This window comes from Larimichthys crocea, chromosome XIII (assembly GCF_000972845.2).
Source record: "Larimichthys crocea isolate SSNF chromosome XIII, L_crocea_2.0, whole genome shotgun sequence".
NCBI lineage: Eukaryota > Metazoa > Chordata > Actinopteri > Sciaenidae > Larimichthys > Larimichthys crocea.
In genome coordinates this window covers 12,649,180-12,669,742 of record NC_040023.1, presented here as the reverse complement: position 1 = coordinate 12,669,742, position 20,563 = coordinate 12,649,180, and the positions used below count along the sequence as shown (strand labels likewise).

Here is a 20,563-nt window from a genome sequence, read left to right as displayed (position 1 = left end):
AAACTTTGGTGGCTGCTCTCCATGTTTTGTTGTCCACTAGGGTTTGGAGGAGGATGGCGAGATGTCGCTGATGCTGTGAGGTGCTCTGGAACTTTCTACTCTGTCCACTGCTTACTTTAAAACACAAGGAAAGGATAGTGCTATTGGTTCTGCATAGTTTGTTTAATGGTGGAGGTAGCAGATTATAGAGTCAATCAAATAATCAGTCTTTAGATGATGAACTGCAGATCCAAAGTGATTAAGAAGTCAATCTTTGCCACTGACATTCAGGGTTTACTTCTCTACAGTGTCAGGTGGTTCAGGTCTCATGAACATCCTCATACAGTTTATAGATATATGGAAATACAACGCAATAGTTGGTCTGCTGGTACTGTTTGTTGTTTGCGTTGAATTTATTTATCGTGTCAGAGAAGAAAGACACAGCTGACAGAGATTAAATACATTTTATTAACTGTCATTTCACAATAAAATCATGCAAACACTGTTTCGTGTATTACCACATTACAAAGAAGCAGCATGCCATTCAGTCTTGCAAACACCAAATGGATTTAATAGATTAGGTTTATATCATATCACCATAAATCCACATTCAGTAATTATTTCCACCTCTGCTAAGAATTTAATACAGAAAAATATAAAATTATGGAAATGTACTGTGCTTTATTAATGAGCATAAAATAGGTAGATACATCAGTGGGAGCCAGCAAGAGAGGAGACATACTTCCAGAAATGAGCCAGGCAGGAGGAAAGAGTAAAAGATGCACACTTAAAGGAGAAGTTCAAATGGGGAGGATGAGGAAGAGCGATGGAGGAAAGAAGCCACATGTATGAACGCTGCGAGGGTCTGTTAGCTGAGTTTGAGGCCGAGGCAGAGAGCCAGCTCGTTCTTCTGGATCTTTCCGTCTCCGTTGATGTCACAGTGACCCATCAGGGCTTTCCTGAACTTGTCCAGGTCTGTGCCACTGATGCTGGGCTGGAGGAGAGGGAAGAGGTCAGAGGTCAATGACTCCAAACGTCTCAGGACAGGGACAAATGAGACACAACTTGAACTCTGTAGGTGTCATCTCCTGGCTGTAGTTTATTATGCGTCATTATGAGAGCTCAGTGCATCCAGTTAAGTTTGCAACTGCAATATGAGAAAAAATGTTTTTACCTTCACCAGCTCCATCATGTCCTTGACAAATCCATCCACTTCAGGGCCCTCCAACGCACCTGTCTTACTCTACACACACACACACACACACAACCTTCAGTAATTAACAATAGAGGTGAAAGATCAATGCTTTTCCTCCTTTCTTCTCCTGTTAATCTGAATCTGAGCTCTATGAGGTTTATGATCATATCAAATAAAGACTAAAATCAAACTTACAACATCATAGTGAGCAAATATCTTCTCAAAGTCTCTCTTCCTGTCCTCTTGGCTGCAGGCCTGACACCAAAACAATGAAAAATATGAACACAAAACATTAAAGGTCCAGGGTGTAGGATTTAGGGACACCTAGTGAAAAAGCTGCAGATTGCAACCGAGTGAAAACTCTCCCACGCCTCAACCTCTTCTTCCAAGCATGTAGAAAAAAAACTCACACAAAGATACACAAAGATTGTTATTCTCTGGTGATTATACACTATCAAATATTAAATGTATTTCCTGCCAATAGACCCTTATGAGTCTTACACACTGGACCTGAAAAGAATGTCTGCTGTTATAGTATTTTTAAAATTCTGAATATAAAATTAAAAACATCTCAATAAACTCTTCAGACTTACGTCCATCTTAAACTTCAGCAAGAAGTTTTCTTTCAGGGCCAAGATTCTGAGACGACAAGACAGAATTATTCTCATCTTAAAAGGGATAGTACGGATTATTTATCCATCCATCCATGCATCCATTTGTCCATCCATCCATCCATCCATCCATCCATCCTCCTTTTGGTCACATGACACAGATCAACAATACCTGGCCAGGTCATTTAAGTCCAGCCTGCCGTCCTTATTTTTGTCAAACATCTTCATCTGCGGATGAAACAAGTCAGAATGGAGTTAACCGACGTCAGCGGTGCTGATATCTGAACAGCGTTACCCTCGGCTCTCTGTTACCATGGTGTCAGTGTACTCCTCCAGTTTGTCAGGGGTGATGGACTTCCTGTGTTGAAGGAAGAGATCCTGAAGGAAACCCTGATGGGACAAAAACAGGGAGACCCATTTCACCAGAAGTTATTAGATAATGCCTCATTTGCATATTTAAACATAACAAAATGAAGTAAAATGGACCATAAGAGCTCTGCCAGTTATGGCTGTAAAACAACAAATCCAAAGTTTCAGATCACTGCTGTGATCCAATCATTGACTGGCCTGAGGACCAGGAGCATCAGCATTCACCTTGAGCTCAATCGCTGAGATGTAGCCGCTGCTGTCTGTGTCATAGTTTCTCCAGATCTACACAAGCAAGGCACACAAACAAAGAAAGAAGTCATGAAACAGTCAGCAGTTTAATGCCTCTATATGACCGTCATAAACAAACAAGACGATTGCTGACAAGCTTGGATACTTCTGTATGGTTCTGTAGAGCCTGTCGGGTCAGTTTGGGTCAGATTCCTCTTGAAATGGTGGAAACACAGAGGCCGCCAGAATCAACACAAAATGTCCCTGTAGAAGCTGTACCCATAAAGGATTTTTATACGTTTCTGGTCTCTTATAACGTTTGTTCTGAAGGCCGTGCAAGAAGACGGACTGCTCCAAACTGTCAGAAGTAGAAGTGTTCAATACTATTAGATCGTAAGTTTTACAGTAGAAGAAGAAGAATGTCTCTCAGAGAATCTCAGACGGTTTTTTAAGCTTGAGCAACCAAATGAACTCGACTCAACTTTATTGTGTTTTCATCTTTCCTGAACGTCCACCGTCCTTCATTCACCTCTGCTTTACTTGTTGACCTTTGACCCTCACCCTCATGAACTCCACGCTGTTGTCCAGCGGTGTCTCTCTGCGAAACAGAAGCAGGAAGTTCTCGTCCTCCGGCAGCATCAAGGTGGCCAGCTGGAAAAAAGAATATTTACCATCTCTGTCCTACATGATGCATCCAAATCATTGCTAACTCAAAGATGTGTAGAGGAGAAGGTGAACGTACCTCTTCTATCTGCAGACGTCCGTCAGCTGCAGCGTCATAAGCAGACATGAATCTTTCTCTCAGTCTTCTGATTTTGTCCTCAGTTATCTCCTCCCTCTGAAAATGATGTGCACTTCATCTGTCACTTCAAGTCACGGTGTATTCCAATGTACATAAATGGTACACACTAAACTCTTTTTAAAGCTACTATGTGTACATGTAGACACGTTCTGGTGCCCCCTGGTGGTAACATTAAAGAATACATTGAGGACACTGAACATACAGACTCATTTTTCTATAATCAGAAGCTTGTACGATGAGAATAATCGAAAGAATCAGGTAAAAACTTGAAACTGAAAAGTTACAGTGGCGGCTTCATGAAGACGATGAACTTCAAATATTTACCAATGTGCCTCCAGTTTGATCTTTTTACCTTCATCCCAGATTTTCCCAGCATGCGTTGAAAGAAGGCGTCCAGCTGCTTCCCATCGATGTATCCGTTATCTGAAAACATCAGCATCACGGGAGTCAGTCACTGCTCAGCATGCTCTGAATTTCCCTCTGAGGGTCAGTTCAGTCTCATCATCTGTCTCATTAACAATGCCTCATGATCGATCGATGAGATATAAATCTGTTTTTAATTAATGTAGTGCAAATACCTGCAAAATGTTACTGCAAGTACTTGAGTAAATGAACTTTTCAACACTGGTTATTGTGAATTGTTAATTCATTCATGATTAATGATATGATTAAAGAGTATGTTTCTTTTTATTTTACAAATGTGCAGAACGTTCTGCATGAATAAGAGAAATAAGAGCAGACTGAGAAGAAATAAATCAATTTTTCAACCATTAAATTGTCTCATACAGCAGACATTCCTCCTTAAAATTAAAATTCATGAATGTATGTATATTAAGTCTCTTTTATTGGATGTACATATTTTCTTAGATCTTTGACTTTGCAGAGAGAAATTGTTTGTTAATGACACGTTTAAGTTTCAGCTCTCATGTACTGTGTAATGCTGCATCCTGGACAGTCCTGCATATATTTATCTTACTATTAAGACAAATATTTTCCCCTTCATGTGTCATTGTTCATTACAAGGTTTGTATTTGTGAAACATTTCTGGGTGCTGCTGAATAAACTGACAAACATCACAGTCATTAAAACTCTTCTTCTTACCATCGACGTCGAAATGTTGCCAGATCTGTAAAAAGGCTGCAGCGTCCAGGCGGTCCAAGGCACTGTCCATGGTGCTGAGGGACCAGTCCGGGGTCGAGCCGGCGACAACAAGACCAGAAGAAAACAACAAAGAAAAAGCTTCCGGAGACGTCTCAGAGAGAGGGAGAGACGATGTGTTATCCACTGAAATGAAATCTGAGTTCCACCGCAGAAGCCTGCTGAACGCAGGGAAATGAGACTAAAGAGAGACGCAACGGTGTTTAATGAAGGAGGGAGGGAGGGAGGAGGGAGGCAGAGAGAGTCTGAACAGTAAACAGTATTTATTGGTATAAACATACGAATACAGAAATATCTGACAGCTTCATGTCACATTTCATAAAAACAATAAAACACATTAACTGTTTATTTATTTAAAAAAAAAAGAAATGCCAAAAATATTTCCCAATAAAAATGAAAAACCATCACCGTGTATCAGAAATGGAACGTTTCATTCATAATGAATCAGATTTATTTCTGCTCAGAGTACAATATCTGACTGAAGCCCATGTCTTTTATAAACTCACAGGAGTGTTAGTACATATTTACATATTCACATTGATACATCAGTAAGTGCAGCAGTACATGCTTAACATGACATCAGTGTGTTAGAAGGCGTGATGGTGAGGACACAGCAGCTGAGTTAAATATGAAACATCGATGACTGATCGTCTCTCAGGGGACGAAAGGAAACTAGTTTATTATTTTTAACAGATAGAATTTCACCTCTTTTTTGTCTAATAAAGAATTTTTAATGTAACTCATCAACTCTACCTCCGTCCGTTCACTTTGAGTCGACGTATTTTTGCACTAAAGGCTCCGACTCGACATATCGGACCTTCAGAAAATGACTTTTCAAGTCGTTCCGTGGATTTAGATGTTGACACGAACTGTAATTTAAAGTCAGAAACTGTTAATCGTGACATGAACGCAGCTTTAACTCAGCAGACTCAGAATCTACACTGTCAAAAATCTCAATTTTACTGAGTTATATTTCTATTAATGTCCTTAAAAACTGATTTGATTAAAACAAATAAAAGGCGAGAACAGGATCTGTACAGACACTCAACAAAATGTCAGAAAATCAGAGAAACAAAATATATAAGATAAAATATATTTTTTTACAGTGTAAGAAATGTCTGTGAAACTGAAACTGAAATGTGTTGAAGTGAAAGTTCAGTTTTGATTTGGACTAAATAATCTTCACTTACTGGCTTTTTTTTTCCAGAGCTTTCCACCGCATGTCACACTCTTCATCCACAGATTGGTCAGTTGTCGTCACTTCACCGCCACATCGCAGCTGGCTTTGTTTGGAGAAATACTGCATGTATGCATGTGTTTGATAACTGAGCAAATGTCTGCGGATGAAGACCATGAGATGGAGCTGAAAGCTGCAGAAAACCCTCAGAAGAACGTTACACATAAACCCTGTGAAACCCTGACTAACAATATCAACAACATTATCCTTAACCTGTGAAACTCAGAATAATAATATCTGTGTTTTACGTACAGTCGATGCAGTTCAGCATCGTTACATTTGGACTCTAGCAGCTGAGAGCGTGAACTCTCGTTGGTTTCTAGGAAGTTGCAGGATTTCTCTTTAGCGAACGCTGCTAATTAAAGAACCTGTGGGCAGTTTGAACAGAAACACAGTCAAAGCAAACTGCGTCAGTCTGGAGCCACTTAGACAGTCCGACCCGTTCTCCTCAGTGCGCTGGTCTAACGGAGCTCTTTACAGCTGGACCTGGTTATCTAAGCAACTGCAGACTGTCTCCAGATAAAGCCCATCTGCTCTGCTCTTTATGGTCCTATTAGAGCTGTTTACAGAGACGTAATGGAGCTGTTTTGGCGTCCATCTGATCCCGGGTCAGGCGGTTACACTGATAACAGCGAGACACGTGTCCCCTCCGCTCCCCTCACCAGGATGTGGTAAAAAAAAAAAACTGTCTCTGCTTTTGACTGTTGGTGTGACTGAAGTTTGTTTGTGTGACAGTCGAGCTGGAAACATCTCGTTGGTTTCAGACTGAAGGAGTGTCGTCGGACTCGTCGTCTGATTTGTTGTCAGACTTGAGCTCGGCAGCCGGAGACGAACTCTCCTCCTCAGCTGGACTGAGATCAGCGTCTGCCAAAGATGGAGGACTCACTGAAGAAAAATACAGATGAAGAAATTCGTTGGACTGAAGCGAGACTCGTGAACTAACAGAAAGTAAAGCACTGTTATAGAGTTTAATGTACACCATCGTCCAGGCAACGGATCCCGTCGATGCTTCACTCTTTAAAAGTGGAGATAAGAAACTTAAAAGTGACATTACATAAAACATAAATCTATCTAACCGTATGCAGGGAGGGACTTGGTTCGCTCTCGGTCCTCTTCCCTCGCATCAGGAGGACCGGTCGAACTCTTCAGAGACGACCACTGTCTGCCACCGACGCCGGGTTCAACCGCTGCCCCCGGTGCCTCGAACGCATCGCCGTCAGCAGGAAACTCAACTGCAGCCAAAGAAGAAGAAAACAACTTAAAGTTATATTACTCCAAACTTTTATATTAAACCTGAATATTACAGGAAGCTTTTAATGTAAAAAATGGTGCTGAGAAGATGTTCAGACTGACTCAGGTTTACAAAATAAAACACAGAAAGAAAATAAGATTGAAATAAGTTGAATGACTCCATCCGCTGACTTTTCCAGTCACAAACCTTCCTACATGCTGATTTTGACCAGTTTCTTCCAATAAATCTGTATTTTTCTGTTGGGGATGACGGAGGACATTCCCAACACACGAAGCTTTTCTTCTCGTCTCTTTTCGCAATCGCAGAAGACAACTGGCCTTTGTGATTACACAGAAGAAACGCCGCTTTAAGGAAAAACACAGAGTTCCTGCGAGCGTTAATTACACAAGTCGAGTGTTAAACTACAAAATCACACACACACACTGACACTTGGACGTGTCAAGTACAGGCTAGGACCTTTGCTTCAGATGTGCTGTGTGTGTGGAGGCGTCAAATATGGCCCTGAAAGCATTCATTAAACAAGTTGTCACCTGTTAAATTGACTGTTATATTTCCAGCCCGCTGAGTCATGCAACCTTCATCATTGAGAAAGAACATATGAGGGCGAGATATCCCACAAGTCCAGGCTGCTCGGTGCTCGTGGACTCTCTCGTAGACTCTGGTATTAAAATGTGATGTGTGCGTCGGATGATCAGTGATCTGAGGTATTTTTAATGCGTTATCTACCTCTGAACATCACAGAGACATGGCAGCACCAGACTCCCTTAAACAGTCCTGGAGTTTTTATATTCTGGGTTCCTTCATCAATTAAGATTATGTTAATCGCTGCAGCCAGAATAAACAGGATCAGGTCTGAATGTCTGAGTCACGCAGGGATACCGACCGTCCTGCGGAGACAGAGGGGACTCTGCAGGGTTGCTGCTCGTGCTCTCTCTCTCCTGCTCTGACGGCGCCCTCTTCAGGCGAGGAGCAGGAAGTGGTCCTTTGGGAGACGGGCTTCCTGCTGGAGCCTCAGCCGGCTCGTCTGAAACAGAGATCAGTGAAACAATGAATCCATCCTCACTCGTATAAACAGTCTAATCGTCTCTTTCCTTTCTCCCAATCACTGCCTACCGAGGGTGTAGGTGCTGCTCGGCCCAGGACTGGTTGGACTGGTTGGACTGGTTGGACTGAGGGGCCCAGAGGTGCGAGGGGGTTTCATGGCCTGGGGTGGGGGCGGTTTAGGGGTGACGCTGGGTGGTTTTGACCTGGGAGCTGGCTCTGGTTTGGATTCATCAGCGTCTGCTGGGACGACGGGATGAACGTCTGACAGGAAAACGAAGACAGACTCCATCATCACGTCTTCTTTCAGAAGAGCTACTGCTGACTCACTAATTACACGACTGAAGTTTAATTACTGAGGAAACTTCACATGCATCAAGACTGCTGGAGTCAGTTTAAGATGCATCAAATGAAACGAGCAAGAAAACAACAGGTGACGTGATATTAAAGAAACTCACCTTTGTCTCCGTCCACCTTGTCCAGCATGGACTGTGACTCCGACTGAAAACAGAAACACAGATTTTATTCTAAGTTATGAGTTCACAGTCATCATCGGCACGTACTTTTATATTTTAGAGTACAAACTAATAACTGATCCTCACTTTTATTTATCTACTTACAGTCGGAAAAAGAAACTGCAGGACTCTTCTTGTTTGTCTATTAACTATTTTAAAAAGGCTGAAATAAATTAGACCCGGGTTCTTTAACTCCTAAAACACGACAACATTGTAATGGGATTCAAACTTTTATACAGTTATTATTCTACTTTACATTCTAAGGTTTTATTGTTTGACACTTGTTTAAGTTTCAGTGTCGTCCTGAGGTTTTCATTTGACGCCTGTAGTTTTATGTAAATCAAATCAGCGCAAGGAACAAGAAAGTTAAGTTAAAGTAAACAAATCTTCACCATTCAATCACATTAAAGCTGTTTCACTGTTGTTTTGCTGTATGACATAAAGGTTGATCTGAATGTGTCGGAGCTTTTTTTAGCTGTTACCATGGGAACTGACACTTCAATAGCCAATGAAATGCTATCATAAATACTGGACTCCACCCACCTTCTTTACAGCCATTCTCTCCTGCCTGGCCTTCATCTCAGCCAGCAGGTCCATTCCCATCACAGGAACTCCGATATGGCGGAGGATATGGGGGTTCTCCTTCTTCTCCACACTCTCCTCCTCCTCTTTCTCCTCCTCCTTCTCCTCCTCAGCAGGTTCGGCAGCAGGTGGAGAGGTCTCCATCTCAGACTCCACGTGGTCCGATGATTGAGCCCTGTGGAGCTCCTGATGGGGCTCCGCCACAGCGACTGGGTTTTTCGCAGGCGGAGTGGGGGGTGTGGGCATAGGTTCCTCACTCACTGGGCTAACAGAAGAAGAGGGTGGAGCAGCGGTAGAGGAGGCGGGGTTGGGTGGAGTGATGGAGGCAGCTCCATGGCTTTTCTCTGAACGGGACGTCCTGGATTTGATGAGATTAAAGAAACCGCTCTTCCTGGATTCACGTTTCTTGTCAGATGTTTCCTGCACGCTGGAAGACGAAGCTTTCACAGAGGGAAGTCTGAAGAACAGAATTAGAAAACAACAGAATTTATTCAGACTAAATCTCAAAGTTTTTCCCATGGTGAGAACGTCGATACTTTTTTACGCTGATGACACACTACTGATTTCTGAAAGTTCTATTTGACATATTTGTCTTTGACACAAATGGCATGAATGGTGGGTGCTGCTGCGTGCACATCAGTTTCAGTTTGAAGCATGACTCTCACTTGAAGCTGAGTTTAATGACTTTCTTGGAGAAGAAGTCCTCGAGGCCCTCGTCCAGCTTTCCCATGGTGCTGCTCTGCTCGGCCTCTTGTGGCGGCGAGCTGCTGCTGGTGGTCTCCCGCTGGAAGACAGAGGCAGAGACAGCAAGACTCAATCACATTTTCTATTAGCTATGCCGAGGTTAACTGTGGTCAGCAAAGTCACGGTTTTGCTGAGTAAACTGTGACCTACAGACGGTCGGCTGGGTTTCGTCCTCTTCTTGGGTTTTGGGCGGAATTTGGTGCGATGCTCCAGCGTCACGTGCTCCACAGGCAGCAGCTCGCCCAAACAGACGGACTTTGCATCCAGTGGAGTAGGAGGAGGAGGGAGGTCACCATAGACAGACATTCTGTCCAATGACGGTGAAGCAGCAGCAGGAGGAGGAGGAGGAGGCAGAGGGGGGTCCTCAACATGGATCGGAACCTCCTCCAGAGCCTTGTCCAGGTCAAACTCCATCTCTGTTTGGAAGAGAACGTTAACAAACAAACCATGACATAAAGTCTCTGAAGGGCAGTACAGTGTGAAGCAACAGCTCACCAAACGCCACAGAGACGGGCCGCAGCATCCGGACCAGAATGCTCTTCCTCTTGGATTTAGGAGTCATCTAAAGATTAAAGAAACATTTTTATCTCTAGCAGGAGGAGGAGATCTAAGAGACAAAAGAGACGTGTGGTGTGAAGAGTTTTTCTAACCATGCATGTGTCCATATCTTCCAGTCCACGTTTCTGATCCCCGTCACGGCTTTGTTTCCGGGCCTGGTTGTTGTTCTCTGGCTGCAGGACCACCTCATCCAGAACCTCTGTCTCCAGGTGGGGCTCCTGACGCAGCAGAGGCTGAGGCTTCCTGATCAGATGGTCGGCCTGGAGACAGATGGAGGGAGGAAGGAGGGATGGATTCACAGAAAAACTGACAAAAAGATAGAAAGACGGACGGACAGACACTAACCAGAGTGTGCTGCGATCTGGACAGAGACTCCAGGATTTCATCCACGATGCGATCCGACAGAAACGATGCCATGCTCAGCTTCACTTCACTGATCCAACAAAACAGAAAATCACAACAGTTTTTTAAATTCTTGTTCAAAGGCGCTTGGTTGACTATCCAAGCAGATCCACCGCCAATCAGAACCAAACCACCCCTCAGATCAGGACCAGTTCCTTTCAGGCCAGACCAGACCAGATGAAGAGTTAAGCTGATTATAGTTTAATAAATACTGGACATGTTCTCCTCACCAGTCATGGACCTCACAGCTCAGTAACCAAAGACCAGATGAAGAGTTAAGCTAACAGACCTGATCTTGTTGATGATGTCGACCCCGGACTGCTCCAGCAGCGTGGTGGTGATGAAGCTGCGAGGGACGCTCATCCTGCCGGCTCCGGCCTTCAGCAGCTCCTGGCGAAGGCTGCTCCTCTTCATCACATGAGGACACAGACCCTCAGCGGCGTCCACCATGGACACCAGCATGGTCTGCGGGAGGACGAGTTAGTCGATACGATGAATACATTTCACTCCAGTTTGATGACACGGTTGTTGTGTCGAGGCGAGAACAATACCTGCAGCTGCTCGTCCATCACTCTGGCCACTTCTCCAGCCATCGACTCCAGTTTGTCCTGAATGGCTCCGACACATGGTCCTTTGGAGCCTCCACTCTTCAGGTGGTACAGGTTGGGGAGCAGCTGGAGGACAGAATAAAGAAAGCAAATGTTTTATATCTCAGTGAAGAAAGTGATGACAGTTGTTTGAAGGAGACAGTGTCCTCTTCGTGTCTTCTCACCGTCTTGGAGTTCCTGGCGTCTTTCATGAGGTTCTCTGCCACCTTCATGTCCTCCTGGACCAAGTTGGTCTCTGTGAACTTCAGAGAGTTCAGGTGGTCCTGCACCTTCACGCACATCATGTCCATCATCTGCATCACAGAGAGGTCAGAGGTCAGTCAATGTTAATGTTAATTCAAAGCCTGAGTGTGTGTGTGTGTGTGTGTGTGTGTGTGTGTGTGTGTGTGTGTGTGTGTGTGTGTGTGTGTGTGCGCCTGCCTGTTGCGTGGTGGTGGTGACTATCCCCTGCTGCAGCCTGTACGCCTGCTCCTGGAGGTATCTACGTGTCTCGTGGTTCCTCAGCAGGTACTGCTCCATCTGCATCATCAAACAGCAACAAACTCACGTTTCAAGTCTCAAAATCTCAAGAAACGTGACGTCAGGTTTTAATAAACTGGAAAAGAAACCTTTAGTAAGGCGTCTTCCGTCTTCTCCGGGCTCGCCTTCAGCGCCTGAGCAGCATCCATGATGGGAACAGGCATGAACCGGATGGTGTAGTTCCTGTTGGGGAGAGAAAACGGTGAATGAGCGTGCAGCAACAGCTTCTCTACTTTGACAGACTGCTTCAAACTTACTTCTCCAAAGCAGCAGCGACGTCCTGCAGACCCTGAGGGCTGACGTTGTTTCTGTCCCACACTATCGTCCTGCAGAGACAAAGACAACTCGTCTGATCTTAAAGTCACCTGACGGCTGGAACAGGTCCCAAACGGAACTTTAGCGCTCGATGATCACCTGAGTTTGGTGTTGATCTGCAGCGCTTTGGCCAGCATCTTAGCGCCCATGTCTCCCATGGCGTTACCGCTGATGTCCAGTTTGGTCAGAGAAGTGTTGCTGCCCAGAGCGTTGAGGACGATGGAGAGGTCGGCCTTCAGCTTGGAATCGGCCAATGACAGCGAGATCAGCGGCTGCAGGAGGGAAAGTGGATCATTTTAATTGTAATAAGTGTCTGATGATTGATTGAAACACAAAGACACAGACAAGCTTCACTCACTGAATCCTCTTCCTGGATCATGTGAACCAGGTTGTCCAGGACCTGAGCCACATTCCTGGAGAAAGAATAGACAATTAAAATGACAAACCTCTGAGCCTCTTGGATATTTCTGCCATCTTCATTTACTCGGATAAATACATCAAGCTGAAAAGTGCATTGCACCAAATAATTGCATCATTAGGATTCACCCACTTGGACTTGATGTTGTTGAAGTTTTTGCCCAGTGAAAGGTGTCGGATGGAGCGGTTCTTGGCCAGCCAGACCAGCAGGGTGGTCAGATCTATGTCCAGACCTGAGCGGAGCAAAGCAGCACAGAAAACATGAAGAGGCTACAACTCAAAGTCAGTCCATCATAAATGTTCTAAATCTGTAAAGAAGTCCTCACCGTTGTCAGAAATATCCAAACTGGAGATGTTGGGAATCTCAGCGACGCAGCCCTCCAGGATCTGAGAGCCTCCTGACCGCAGCTGAGAGCAGAAGAGGGTTGGAAATGCTTTAAAATATAAATACTGCTCAATGAAGAGTTAAAACATGAGTTTAAACTGAGGTGGTACCTCACAGCAGCTCAGATCCAGAGACACGTCACTGAGTTTCGGGTTGCAGCCGAGTCCCAACAACAAAGCTCTGCAGAGAGAAAAGCCACTGACTCATCAGACCGTCAGCTTTCAGAACGCAGCCGAAGCTTCATATCTGATATTTTTGAAAGTTTCCATGGATATTTTCTTACTTCAGAGCCTCCACTGGCAGTCTGGTTCCCGACAGACTGACCGAGCTCAGAGCCTGAGCGCTGCTGAAGAACTGCTTGAAGGACGACGGGATTTCTTTACACTTCCTGTGTGAGGAGAAACATGTTCAGATCAACGCAGCTGTGCAGACAGAACAAACAGAACAAACAGAACAAACAGAACAAACAGAACAAACAGCGATGAACGATGGAGAAGCTGTTAGGACGATATCTGACCTGTGAGAGAAGACCGTCTTTGACATGTTGAGGACGGAAAGATGCTTCAGACATCCTCTGAGCAGAGACACACACACCTACAACACAAAACTGAACATCAGAAAAGCTCCATTGTGATGGATGTAATGTGTGTGTGTGTGTGTGTGTGTGTGTGTGTGTGTGTGTGTGTGTGTTTCACCTGCTCCAGAGCGCAGTCACTGTTGGACAGGTCCAAAGTCTCCAGACAGTTCGGGTGACTCAGGAAGTTGTGCAGGTTCTGAGCAGATAAGAACACAAACATGTCGCTGCTGTGAACTCTTCAAAAACTACACCTGCACATTGGACGTGACAGAAGCTGCTGACCTGCAGGTCGTCGCCTCTGAGCGAGTTTCCCGACAGGTCGAGGTGTGTGAGCGCCGAGGCGACGGCCGGGTTGGCACAGAGAGCCTGACAGAGGCTGTTCACACCTGCAGACAAGAGACACACAGCCGGTTAAAGAAATCAGGTGAGTCGCCAAGTGTCATCACATCTGTCTTTCCTGTGTGTGTGTTCACCTTTCGGAGACATGGAGGTCCTGGAGAGGTTCAGGTGCTTCAGTCCCATGGGCAGTTTGGCGAGTTGAGCACTCAGAGCAGAAACACCTGCAGAAAACCACACAGAACATCCACACGGGCTCCAGCACGGCCACCAGAGGGCGCATGACTAACTGCACATGTGTTTGTGTGTTTGTGTGTTTTACCTTTGTCCTCCAGTGAGTTGTTGCTCAGGTTGAGTGTGTGTAGCGTGGAGGCGGGGTTGTGTGACAGAGCGCCGGCCAGTTTCTGAGCAAAATCACTGAAGAAGAAAAAGAAAGAGCAGAAGCAAGACGTCAGAGTCAGCGAGCGAGTTTATGGACGCGACAAAACACGACCATGACCTCTGACCTTTTCAGCGCAGCGTTGTCCAGCACCAGTTCTTCCAGCCGGCTGGACCGAGCCACCACTCTGAGGATCTGGTCACACACGTCTGTCGACTGGCAGAAACACACACAGACCTTTAAACTCACTGGATCTGAGAGATGAGGCAGAATTAGCTTCATCCACAGCACATGTATAGTCGAGTTCTGTTTATGCATCAAACTCAATTCATTTCTTTCCATGACAAAGACAAGCTACATATTAAAAACTATGACCAAGGAGACGAGGCTGGACTAAAGCGATATTTTAGAGAAGATGCAGGTATGGTGACCTGACCCGTTACCAGAGCCGATGTGAAGCCCCGACCCGCAAAGATAATATCTGTTAAACAACAAGCTGACCCACGAAACGCAGCTCGGAGTGTTTGTATGAACGTTACCAGTTTGCAGTCTTTGGTGGACAGTTTCGTGAACCACTGGTTGTGCTCCAGAGCTGCGATGATCGCCACCAGATCCCTGCAGAGCAAAACAAACAAAGGCAGACATGATGAATCATTGTTAAATGATGATGATGATGATGAAGATGAACTCCAGCTGTGCACGTACCTGTTCTCCAGGTGGATGAAGTCCTGCAGGTTGAGCTCTCTGGTGTCCTGGGTGAGATAGATGGTGTCCACATCCTGGTGGAGGTGAAGACGACAACACGATGATGACAACATGATGATGGAGTGTTCAGGTACAACACAAAGCTCAACTCAACAGCGGCGGAAAAGCAAAGACAAAGACAATGGAAACACAAAGAGCTGCAGCGTGAACAGAAGAGAGAGAGGAAGCTGCAGGACGAGGATGAAGAACGACAGAATATAAAGAGAGAAAAAGAAGAAGCAGAGGATGAAATGAAGAAAATGTGTCACACGCTCATGCTATAAAAGCAACATGAAGCGGAAGATTACCAAACATGAATGAGGAGACAAAGAAGAAGTCAGCTGACGGTGAGTCAGCAGAGCTGAAGATAAAGTACATAAAGAAAACAGCACCGACCCATTGGACCTCCTCTCTGTACGGCAGACCCAGGTGATCACACACACAGAAGTACTGATGAGAAAAGCCGCCTGCAACGAGTCAAGACGACAACTTTAAACACTTTAAACACTTTTAACACTTTTAACACTTTAAACACTTTTAACACTTTAAACATTTGTCTGGAGATATTTTTCTGGTCTTTAAGGCTGATTCTTACCGCAGGGTCCCAGATCCACCGGGCCCTGTTCGTCCCAGACGGCCTGCAGAGCCGCCGTCCTCTCTGGAGGCTTCAGACTCAACTTCCTCATCACCTTCCTTCCTTACGGAGAGAGGGAGACAAAGAGGGATGAAGCAGATAACAGAGGAACATTCACTTCTCACATGGGTATCCATGCACTTCATGTGTGCAAAGGAAAAGCAGACAGGACGCTCAGTACGGAGAAAGCTCAACGTCAGTCTACGTTTGAGCAGGAAACTCAAATCCAGACGTCTTTGACAAAAACCATAATTTTCCCTGGAAGAATACAGGAATTACAAGAGTCTATAACTACCTCGATCTGCAGCCAGGTTAAACCCAAACTCACAATATCACAAACTAACCTTTCAAGGCATGGACCGGCTGCCATGCATCAGTTTTAGGAGCTAACCATTCACACACCTACAGGCTGGAGGACATGCAGACTGGAGGAGCCGGGGATCGAACCGCCACTCAACTGATTAGTGAGCCGCCCCTTTAATGAAGTCTGGTTGTATTTTCAATCAAACTACTCTTCTGTTTAACCCTGTTAGAGCTCCTGATCCGGGTCTCTTGAGTGGTACCTACACAGGTGAGCTGGCGGGACAGATCCGGTGCAGACATCTGCCGATGTGAGCGATCACCTCGTCCACTTCCTCCACCGAGCCCAGCCGGAGGTTCCATGGACCGCGCTCACACTCCAACACCAACTGCAGGGGGCGACACACACACACACACACACACACACACACACACACACACACACATTATGATTTGTAAGTAATCTGTCAAATGAAGCCAATAAATCTCCAGCGTCTCTCCTTATCCTCTCTGAAACACAGGCGTGTTGTTGTTACCTGTGACTGTGTAACCTTCAGGCTGTAGTCCAGGTGTGGTCAGGTGTGTTTGTGTGTTTACCTGAGTGGGCTTGTTGCTGCTGATTCCCTGGATATCCAAGTAGTTGAAGGAGTGTTCGACCTAAAACAAACAAGAGGAGACAGATTATGAAATGCAGCACTAAATCTATCCAGCTAATCTCGTGTTTGGACATCGTGTTTATTGACGCGTTATGAGGAAAACATGTTGAGGTTTGGGAAGACACACAAGCAGCCCGTCGGCTTTTTGTATTGTTCGCTTCAACAAATCATAAATGGGTTATGCGTCCCAAAGGAAGGAAAGCTAAACTGGTTCATTTGCCTGAGAACTGGGAGACGTTTCCCAGGAAACACTCAGCAGACAGTGTATGTAAAATCACATTCAAATGTTCTATTAATCAGGTGCAGAGAGATTTCCGGTAACAAAACTCTCAGGTGTGTTAATGTCCCATGAAAATGGATGCTTCGATCCCAGCTGTCAAAGTGTCCTTGGGCAACACACTGAACCCCAAACTGCTCCTTGTAAGTTGCTCTGGATAACAGCGTCAGCTGAATGACTCAATGTAAATGTGTGTAAATCGTCATAAACACATAAACAGTGATCGTGACGTCAAACACGCTCGTCTACGCAGCTGAACAGGAGTCACGGCGTCCAAAGTGTTTCATGTAGAAAGGTGAACAGTGCTATCTGCAGTGTCTGTAACACGTTTGCTTTCCTACACGACATGGGCTTGAATTCCAGAACTTCCGAACCGAGAAACACGAAGGTGAGTGTTCCTGACTCAGTCCCTGAGTCTTAGAAATAAAAACCTGCCACCTGCTTTGTTCTCAAACAGAAACCTGATCAGGAATCAGTGAGGGACTGGATGAAGAACTGCTGTGTGTGGCGTGCTGTCATGGCTCGGGCCTGTTTTAGTTCCAATGAAGGGAAATGTTACCGCTTGATGTTTGAGATAGCGGCGTGTTTCCTTCTGTGTCAACACTTTGTGTGTTTGTTCCTTTCCTGTTCCCCCGTGCACACAGACAGCTTCATTAAAAATGGGTTTTCCCAGTTTGGTGTGGAAGAAGTTGACTCGTCTGCACAGAGCTCTGACCTCGACCCCATCCAACACCCTTTGAGATGAACTGGAACACCGACCCCCGAGGCAGACCGGATCACCACACACCTCGCTAATGTTCCTGTGGCTGGATGGGATCAGCCAGGTTCAAGAAGAGTGGAGGCTGTCTGAGCAGCACATTAATGCTCATGGTTTTGGTTTCCAGGTCTGTCAGAATGTCTTAGATGTCCAGCAGGGGGCAGATCCACTGGCTGCAACAATAAGGTCTGATTGTATGGAGTCTTATGGAGAAGAGAGCTGAGGACTCGGTTGATTTATGACCTCAGGAAACAGTTTCCTCACGAGGTTCTGGTCTCAGTCTCTAGTTCCAAGTCTTCTTCCACACAGCATGATGTTCACTCTGTAAATGACCTGATAAAGCAGGTGAGTCTGTCTGGACTCTTCAAACTGAGCGGTGCTGATCAAATATGAATGTGTACGATCCATGAACAGATTTTAGTTTCTGTTCGGCTGGAGTATGAGAATGTTTGGGAATGTTTTTTCCTTCCCGTCAGGCCGACTCGCAGGATGCCACCCACCAGCTCCTCACGCTCCACCAAATATGCTCACTTCAAGATGGCAAAACATTTTTTAAATGAAATTGCTTTCCATTGCTGGAAAATGAAACTTTCTAAAGTTACAGTCTTGTTTCGACCTCACCACATGCCTGCTGCCGTTCAGGTCGACTCCTGTCAAGCTCCAACTTGTTTTGGAGCTTTGCAGCTTAAGACAAGACAGCTGACTGTGTCACAATGACCTTCATGTGGAAACACTTTAAAAGCTTTAATGACATATTCTCAAGAGACTAATGAGAAATCACAAAGGTTGTGATCTGATATTTATTGAAAAGAAGCCGAACAAACTTCATGGACAGGAAAGAAATCACAGAGACAATAGGAATGTGAAAAACACAAGCTACAAATAATCTGCAGAACAAATGTCTGGAAGCAGAGTCACAACCTCGCACACATTTCCCTTGAATCCGGCGAGACGGTAAAAATAAAAGTGGATTCTTAACTCGCTGCCAAGAGAGCAAGTGAAAGGCAGGAAAGAGGGAGAAAAACAAAGACGAGGGAGGGAGGAGGGGGAGACGGCAGAGAGAGGGAGTTATTAAAAAGAAAGTGAAAGACGGAACAAGAGAGGAAAGATTGTGAGATAAAATGTAAGGAGCGGGACAAAGAAGTGAAAGAAGAGATATAAAAGACTCGACAAAGAAAAGCAGACTTTTATCCAGCGTGTCCTCCTGTAGAGCTGAAGCAAACTGAAGTCGCAGTGACAGAGGAAGAGAGGGCACCGGGCGGCAGAGCGCCCCCTCCCTGCTTTCCCTGCCAGCTGTTAAATTCCTCCATTGTCTTTTTTTCTCCCTCTGCCGGGACACCGACGAACAAACCACCCTCTGTTTCTCCCTCACACACACACACACAGTTAGAAAAACCACTGGCCCGGTCTGGAACAACAGATCAGGGGTCAGCTGGTGGAGGCAGCTCAGCAGATTTTATTATCGAAGCTTCATGTACGAGAGTCGCTGTGTTTGATTTGAGACTTTACTCACAGACGGTTACAGATTGGTTTAGAGTTGTTTTAGAAGTCAGGGTTCCCACACATTTTCCATTTCAGACTATATTTGATATCTGAGCAGAAATAAAGAAGTTTGTTACGTCCAACAGCCAACCAGGTTTTATATTTGGGATCCCTGGAAAATATGCATATGTACTTTAGTCTACACGCTACATGTTTTGCCCAAACAGGAGGTAAACTAACCCTGAAACCCCACTGAGCCGTGGCTGCGATGCCGTTTTGGTCCGTCAGATCCCACGGGAGCGTTTCTCCGTCCAGACTTTGTTTACTCACCCAGATTTGGTCATTTTCTTGGTTCATGTTCCAAATATGCTTCTACATGTGTGAATATGCTTCGTACTTTTGATTTCCCCGTGCAGAAAGAACAGTCTGTTTACTTTTCTGATGACTACATCAATGCATAACTCATAAATGTTCAGACAAGCTAAATATTTGGCTATTTGTGATGCTACATGCAATTCAAAGATAAAAGTGATGACCCCATCACTCCTGATGCACCATGACAGAGATTCACTCGATCAAGAAACACTTGTCGAGTATCTTGAATTGTCTTTCTGTAGTTTGAACTGAAACTTCAACACGGATGCAGACAGCAGACTCGGTTCTGTTGATGCCACATTGCATTTGTGTTCACGTGTTTGTCCACACAGTCGTAAATCTCGGGCTGACGGTCTGTAAGTCAGTTATTCCGCACAGCAAAAGGCGGCTGTACCTTTGCAGAAAATTAAAATAACTGTTATTACACAACACTTGTATGAGAGGATATTATCTCCTGAAGAGGGGGAGGAGGTCAGGATGTGGTTTCTAAATCACACGCCCTGTCCTAGCCAGACCGTCCAGCATCCAGAGTTAGTTTCAGTATGAACAAACCAACTCGGCATCACACATCCCGTTTATTTATATGTTGTCTGGTCTGATTCACACACTCATTAGTAAGAAGCCAAAAAAAAGAAAGAGAACTGGAGGGTTACCAGAGAGCCATTAAAATAGACCCTGAGAAAAAGGGAAGAGCGTCAGTAAATTTAGAACTGTTGAACATGGGTTCACTTCTCTTTTAATAACACACGCCTCTGATGAGCCATAATTTAGAAAGCAGGTTCATGAAGCTTAAAACTAGAAAGTTCAGCCTCAGTTCAGACTTCAGGCTAAACATGAAAAGCAGCTCGTGATTCATAATCTGAGCTGATTGGAAGTAGGTTCACCTTTAATTAAAATGAAGTTTTTTAATTGTAAGTTTTAAGGGTCAGTATTCATATAAAGACTCTCTTGACAATTTATTTCCAGAATGTTTTTCTCTCGGTTCTTGATTCTCATCCCTATTCATGCCCAACAAGCCGGATAGCAACATATTGAAGTACAGAGGTGGCATCATTCTGGGGCCGGTTTCACAAAGGTATTAGACCTGTTTGTAGTGTCAGGCTGGTCTTGATCTTGCTCTTAGATTAGT

General features: G+C 44.9%; 2 protein-coding genes across 3 annotated transcripts in view; both read right to left on the bottom strand.

Annotated features, from left to right (window-relative positions):
- Positions 1-429: 429 nt before the first annotated feature.
- Positions 430-4,482, bottom strand: LOC104935363 (secretagogin). The gene is made up of 11 exons (XM_019259366.2): positions 4,286-4,482; positions 3,537-3,607; positions 3,125-3,220; positions 2,944-3,033; positions 2,380-2,436; positions 2,098-2,175; positions 1,958-2,013; positions 1,768-1,813; positions 1,370-1,429; positions 1,154-1,222; positions 430-973 (listed from the first exon to the last, which is right to left on the bottom strand). The coding sequence occupies exons 1-11, from the start codon at positions 4,353-4,355 to the stop codon at positions 848-850; spliced, it is 819 nt and encodes a 272-aa protein (XP_019114911.1). The 5' UTR covers positions 4,356-4,482; the 3' UTR covers positions 430-847.
- A 108-nt stretch (positions 4,483-4,590) lies between these two features.
- Positions 4,591-20,563, bottom strand: part of carmil1 (capping protein regulator and myosin 1 linker 1) — a 27,850-nt gene continuing 11,877 nt past the window's right edge. The window contains exons 4-38 of one of the 2 annotated variants that reach the window (XM_027287072.1): positions 16,485-16,544; positions 16,155-16,276; positions 15,549-15,646; positions 15,350-15,420; positions 14,915-14,988; positions 14,749-14,824; positions 14,337-14,425; positions 14,153-14,247; positions 13,968-14,054; positions 13,777-13,880; positions 13,613-13,690; positions 13,435-13,511; positions 13,201-13,305; positions 13,028-13,097; positions 12,859-12,940; positions 12,666-12,765; positions 12,474-12,528; positions 12,215-12,387; positions 12,058-12,126; positions 11,890-11,983; positions 11,702-11,800; positions 11,446-11,574; positions 11,225-11,347; positions 10,963-11,138; positions 10,617-10,704; positions 10,364-10,531; positions 10,209-10,275; positions 9,864-10,129; positions 9,635-9,753; positions 8,931-9,426; positions 8,331-8,373; positions 7,945-8,136; positions 7,715-7,855; positions 6,656-6,811; positions 4,591-6,464 (exon numbers count right to left, since the gene is read on the bottom strand). In XM_027287072.1, coding sequence (XP_027142873.1) covers positions 6,340-6,464; positions 6,656-6,811; positions 7,715-7,855; positions 7,945-8,136; positions 8,331-8,373; positions 8,931-9,426; positions 9,635-9,753; positions 9,864-10,129; positions 10,209-10,275; positions 10,364-10,531; positions 10,617-10,704; positions 10,963-11,138; positions 11,225-11,347; positions 11,446-11,574; positions 11,702-11,800; positions 11,890-11,983; positions 12,058-12,126; positions 12,215-12,387; positions 12,474-12,528; positions 12,666-12,765; positions 12,859-12,940; positions 13,028-13,097; positions 13,201-13,305; positions 13,435-13,511; positions 13,613-13,690; positions 13,777-13,880; positions 13,968-14,054; positions 14,153-14,247; positions 14,337-14,425; positions 14,749-14,824; positions 14,915-14,988; positions 15,350-15,420; positions 15,549-15,646; positions 16,155-16,276; positions 16,485-16,544 — 4,167 coding nt within the window. In that variant the 3' untranslated portion in view covers positions 4,591-6,339. Of the gene's footprint in view, positions 6,465-6,655; positions 6,812-7,714; positions 7,856-7,944; positions 8,137-8,330; positions 8,374-8,930; positions 9,427-9,634; positions 9,754-9,863; positions 10,130-10,208; positions 10,276-10,363; positions 10,532-10,616; positions 10,705-10,962; positions 11,139-11,224; positions 11,348-11,445; positions 11,575-11,701; positions 11,801-11,889; positions 11,984-12,057; positions 12,127-12,214; positions 12,388-12,473; positions 12,529-12,665; positions 12,766-12,858; positions 12,941-13,027; positions 13,098-13,200; positions 13,306-13,434; positions 13,512-13,612; positions 13,691-13,776; positions 13,881-13,967; positions 14,055-14,152; positions 14,248-14,336; positions 14,426-14,748; positions 14,825-14,914; positions 14,989-15,349; positions 15,421-15,548; positions 15,651-16,154; positions 16,280-16,484; positions 16,545-20,563 lie in introns of those variants that run through there. The other variant, XM_027287073.1, reaches the window with a different exon arrangement.

Bases quoted from the DNA above. Each gene is read 5' to 3' on its own strand.
- LOC104935363 (XM_019259366.2), bottom strand. From the start codon at position 4,355: ATGGACAGTGCCTTGGACCGCCTGGACGCTGCAGCCTTTTTACAGATC. The intron at 2,437-2,943 runs GTGAGGGTCAAA...TTGCTTGTGTAG, and splicing joins ACAGCGTGGAGTTCATGAGG to ATCTGGAGAAACTATGACAC. The intron at 2,014-2,097 runs GTAACAGAGAGC...TTTCATCCGCAG, and splicing joins AGGAGTACACTGACACCATG to ATGAAGATGTTTGACAAAAA.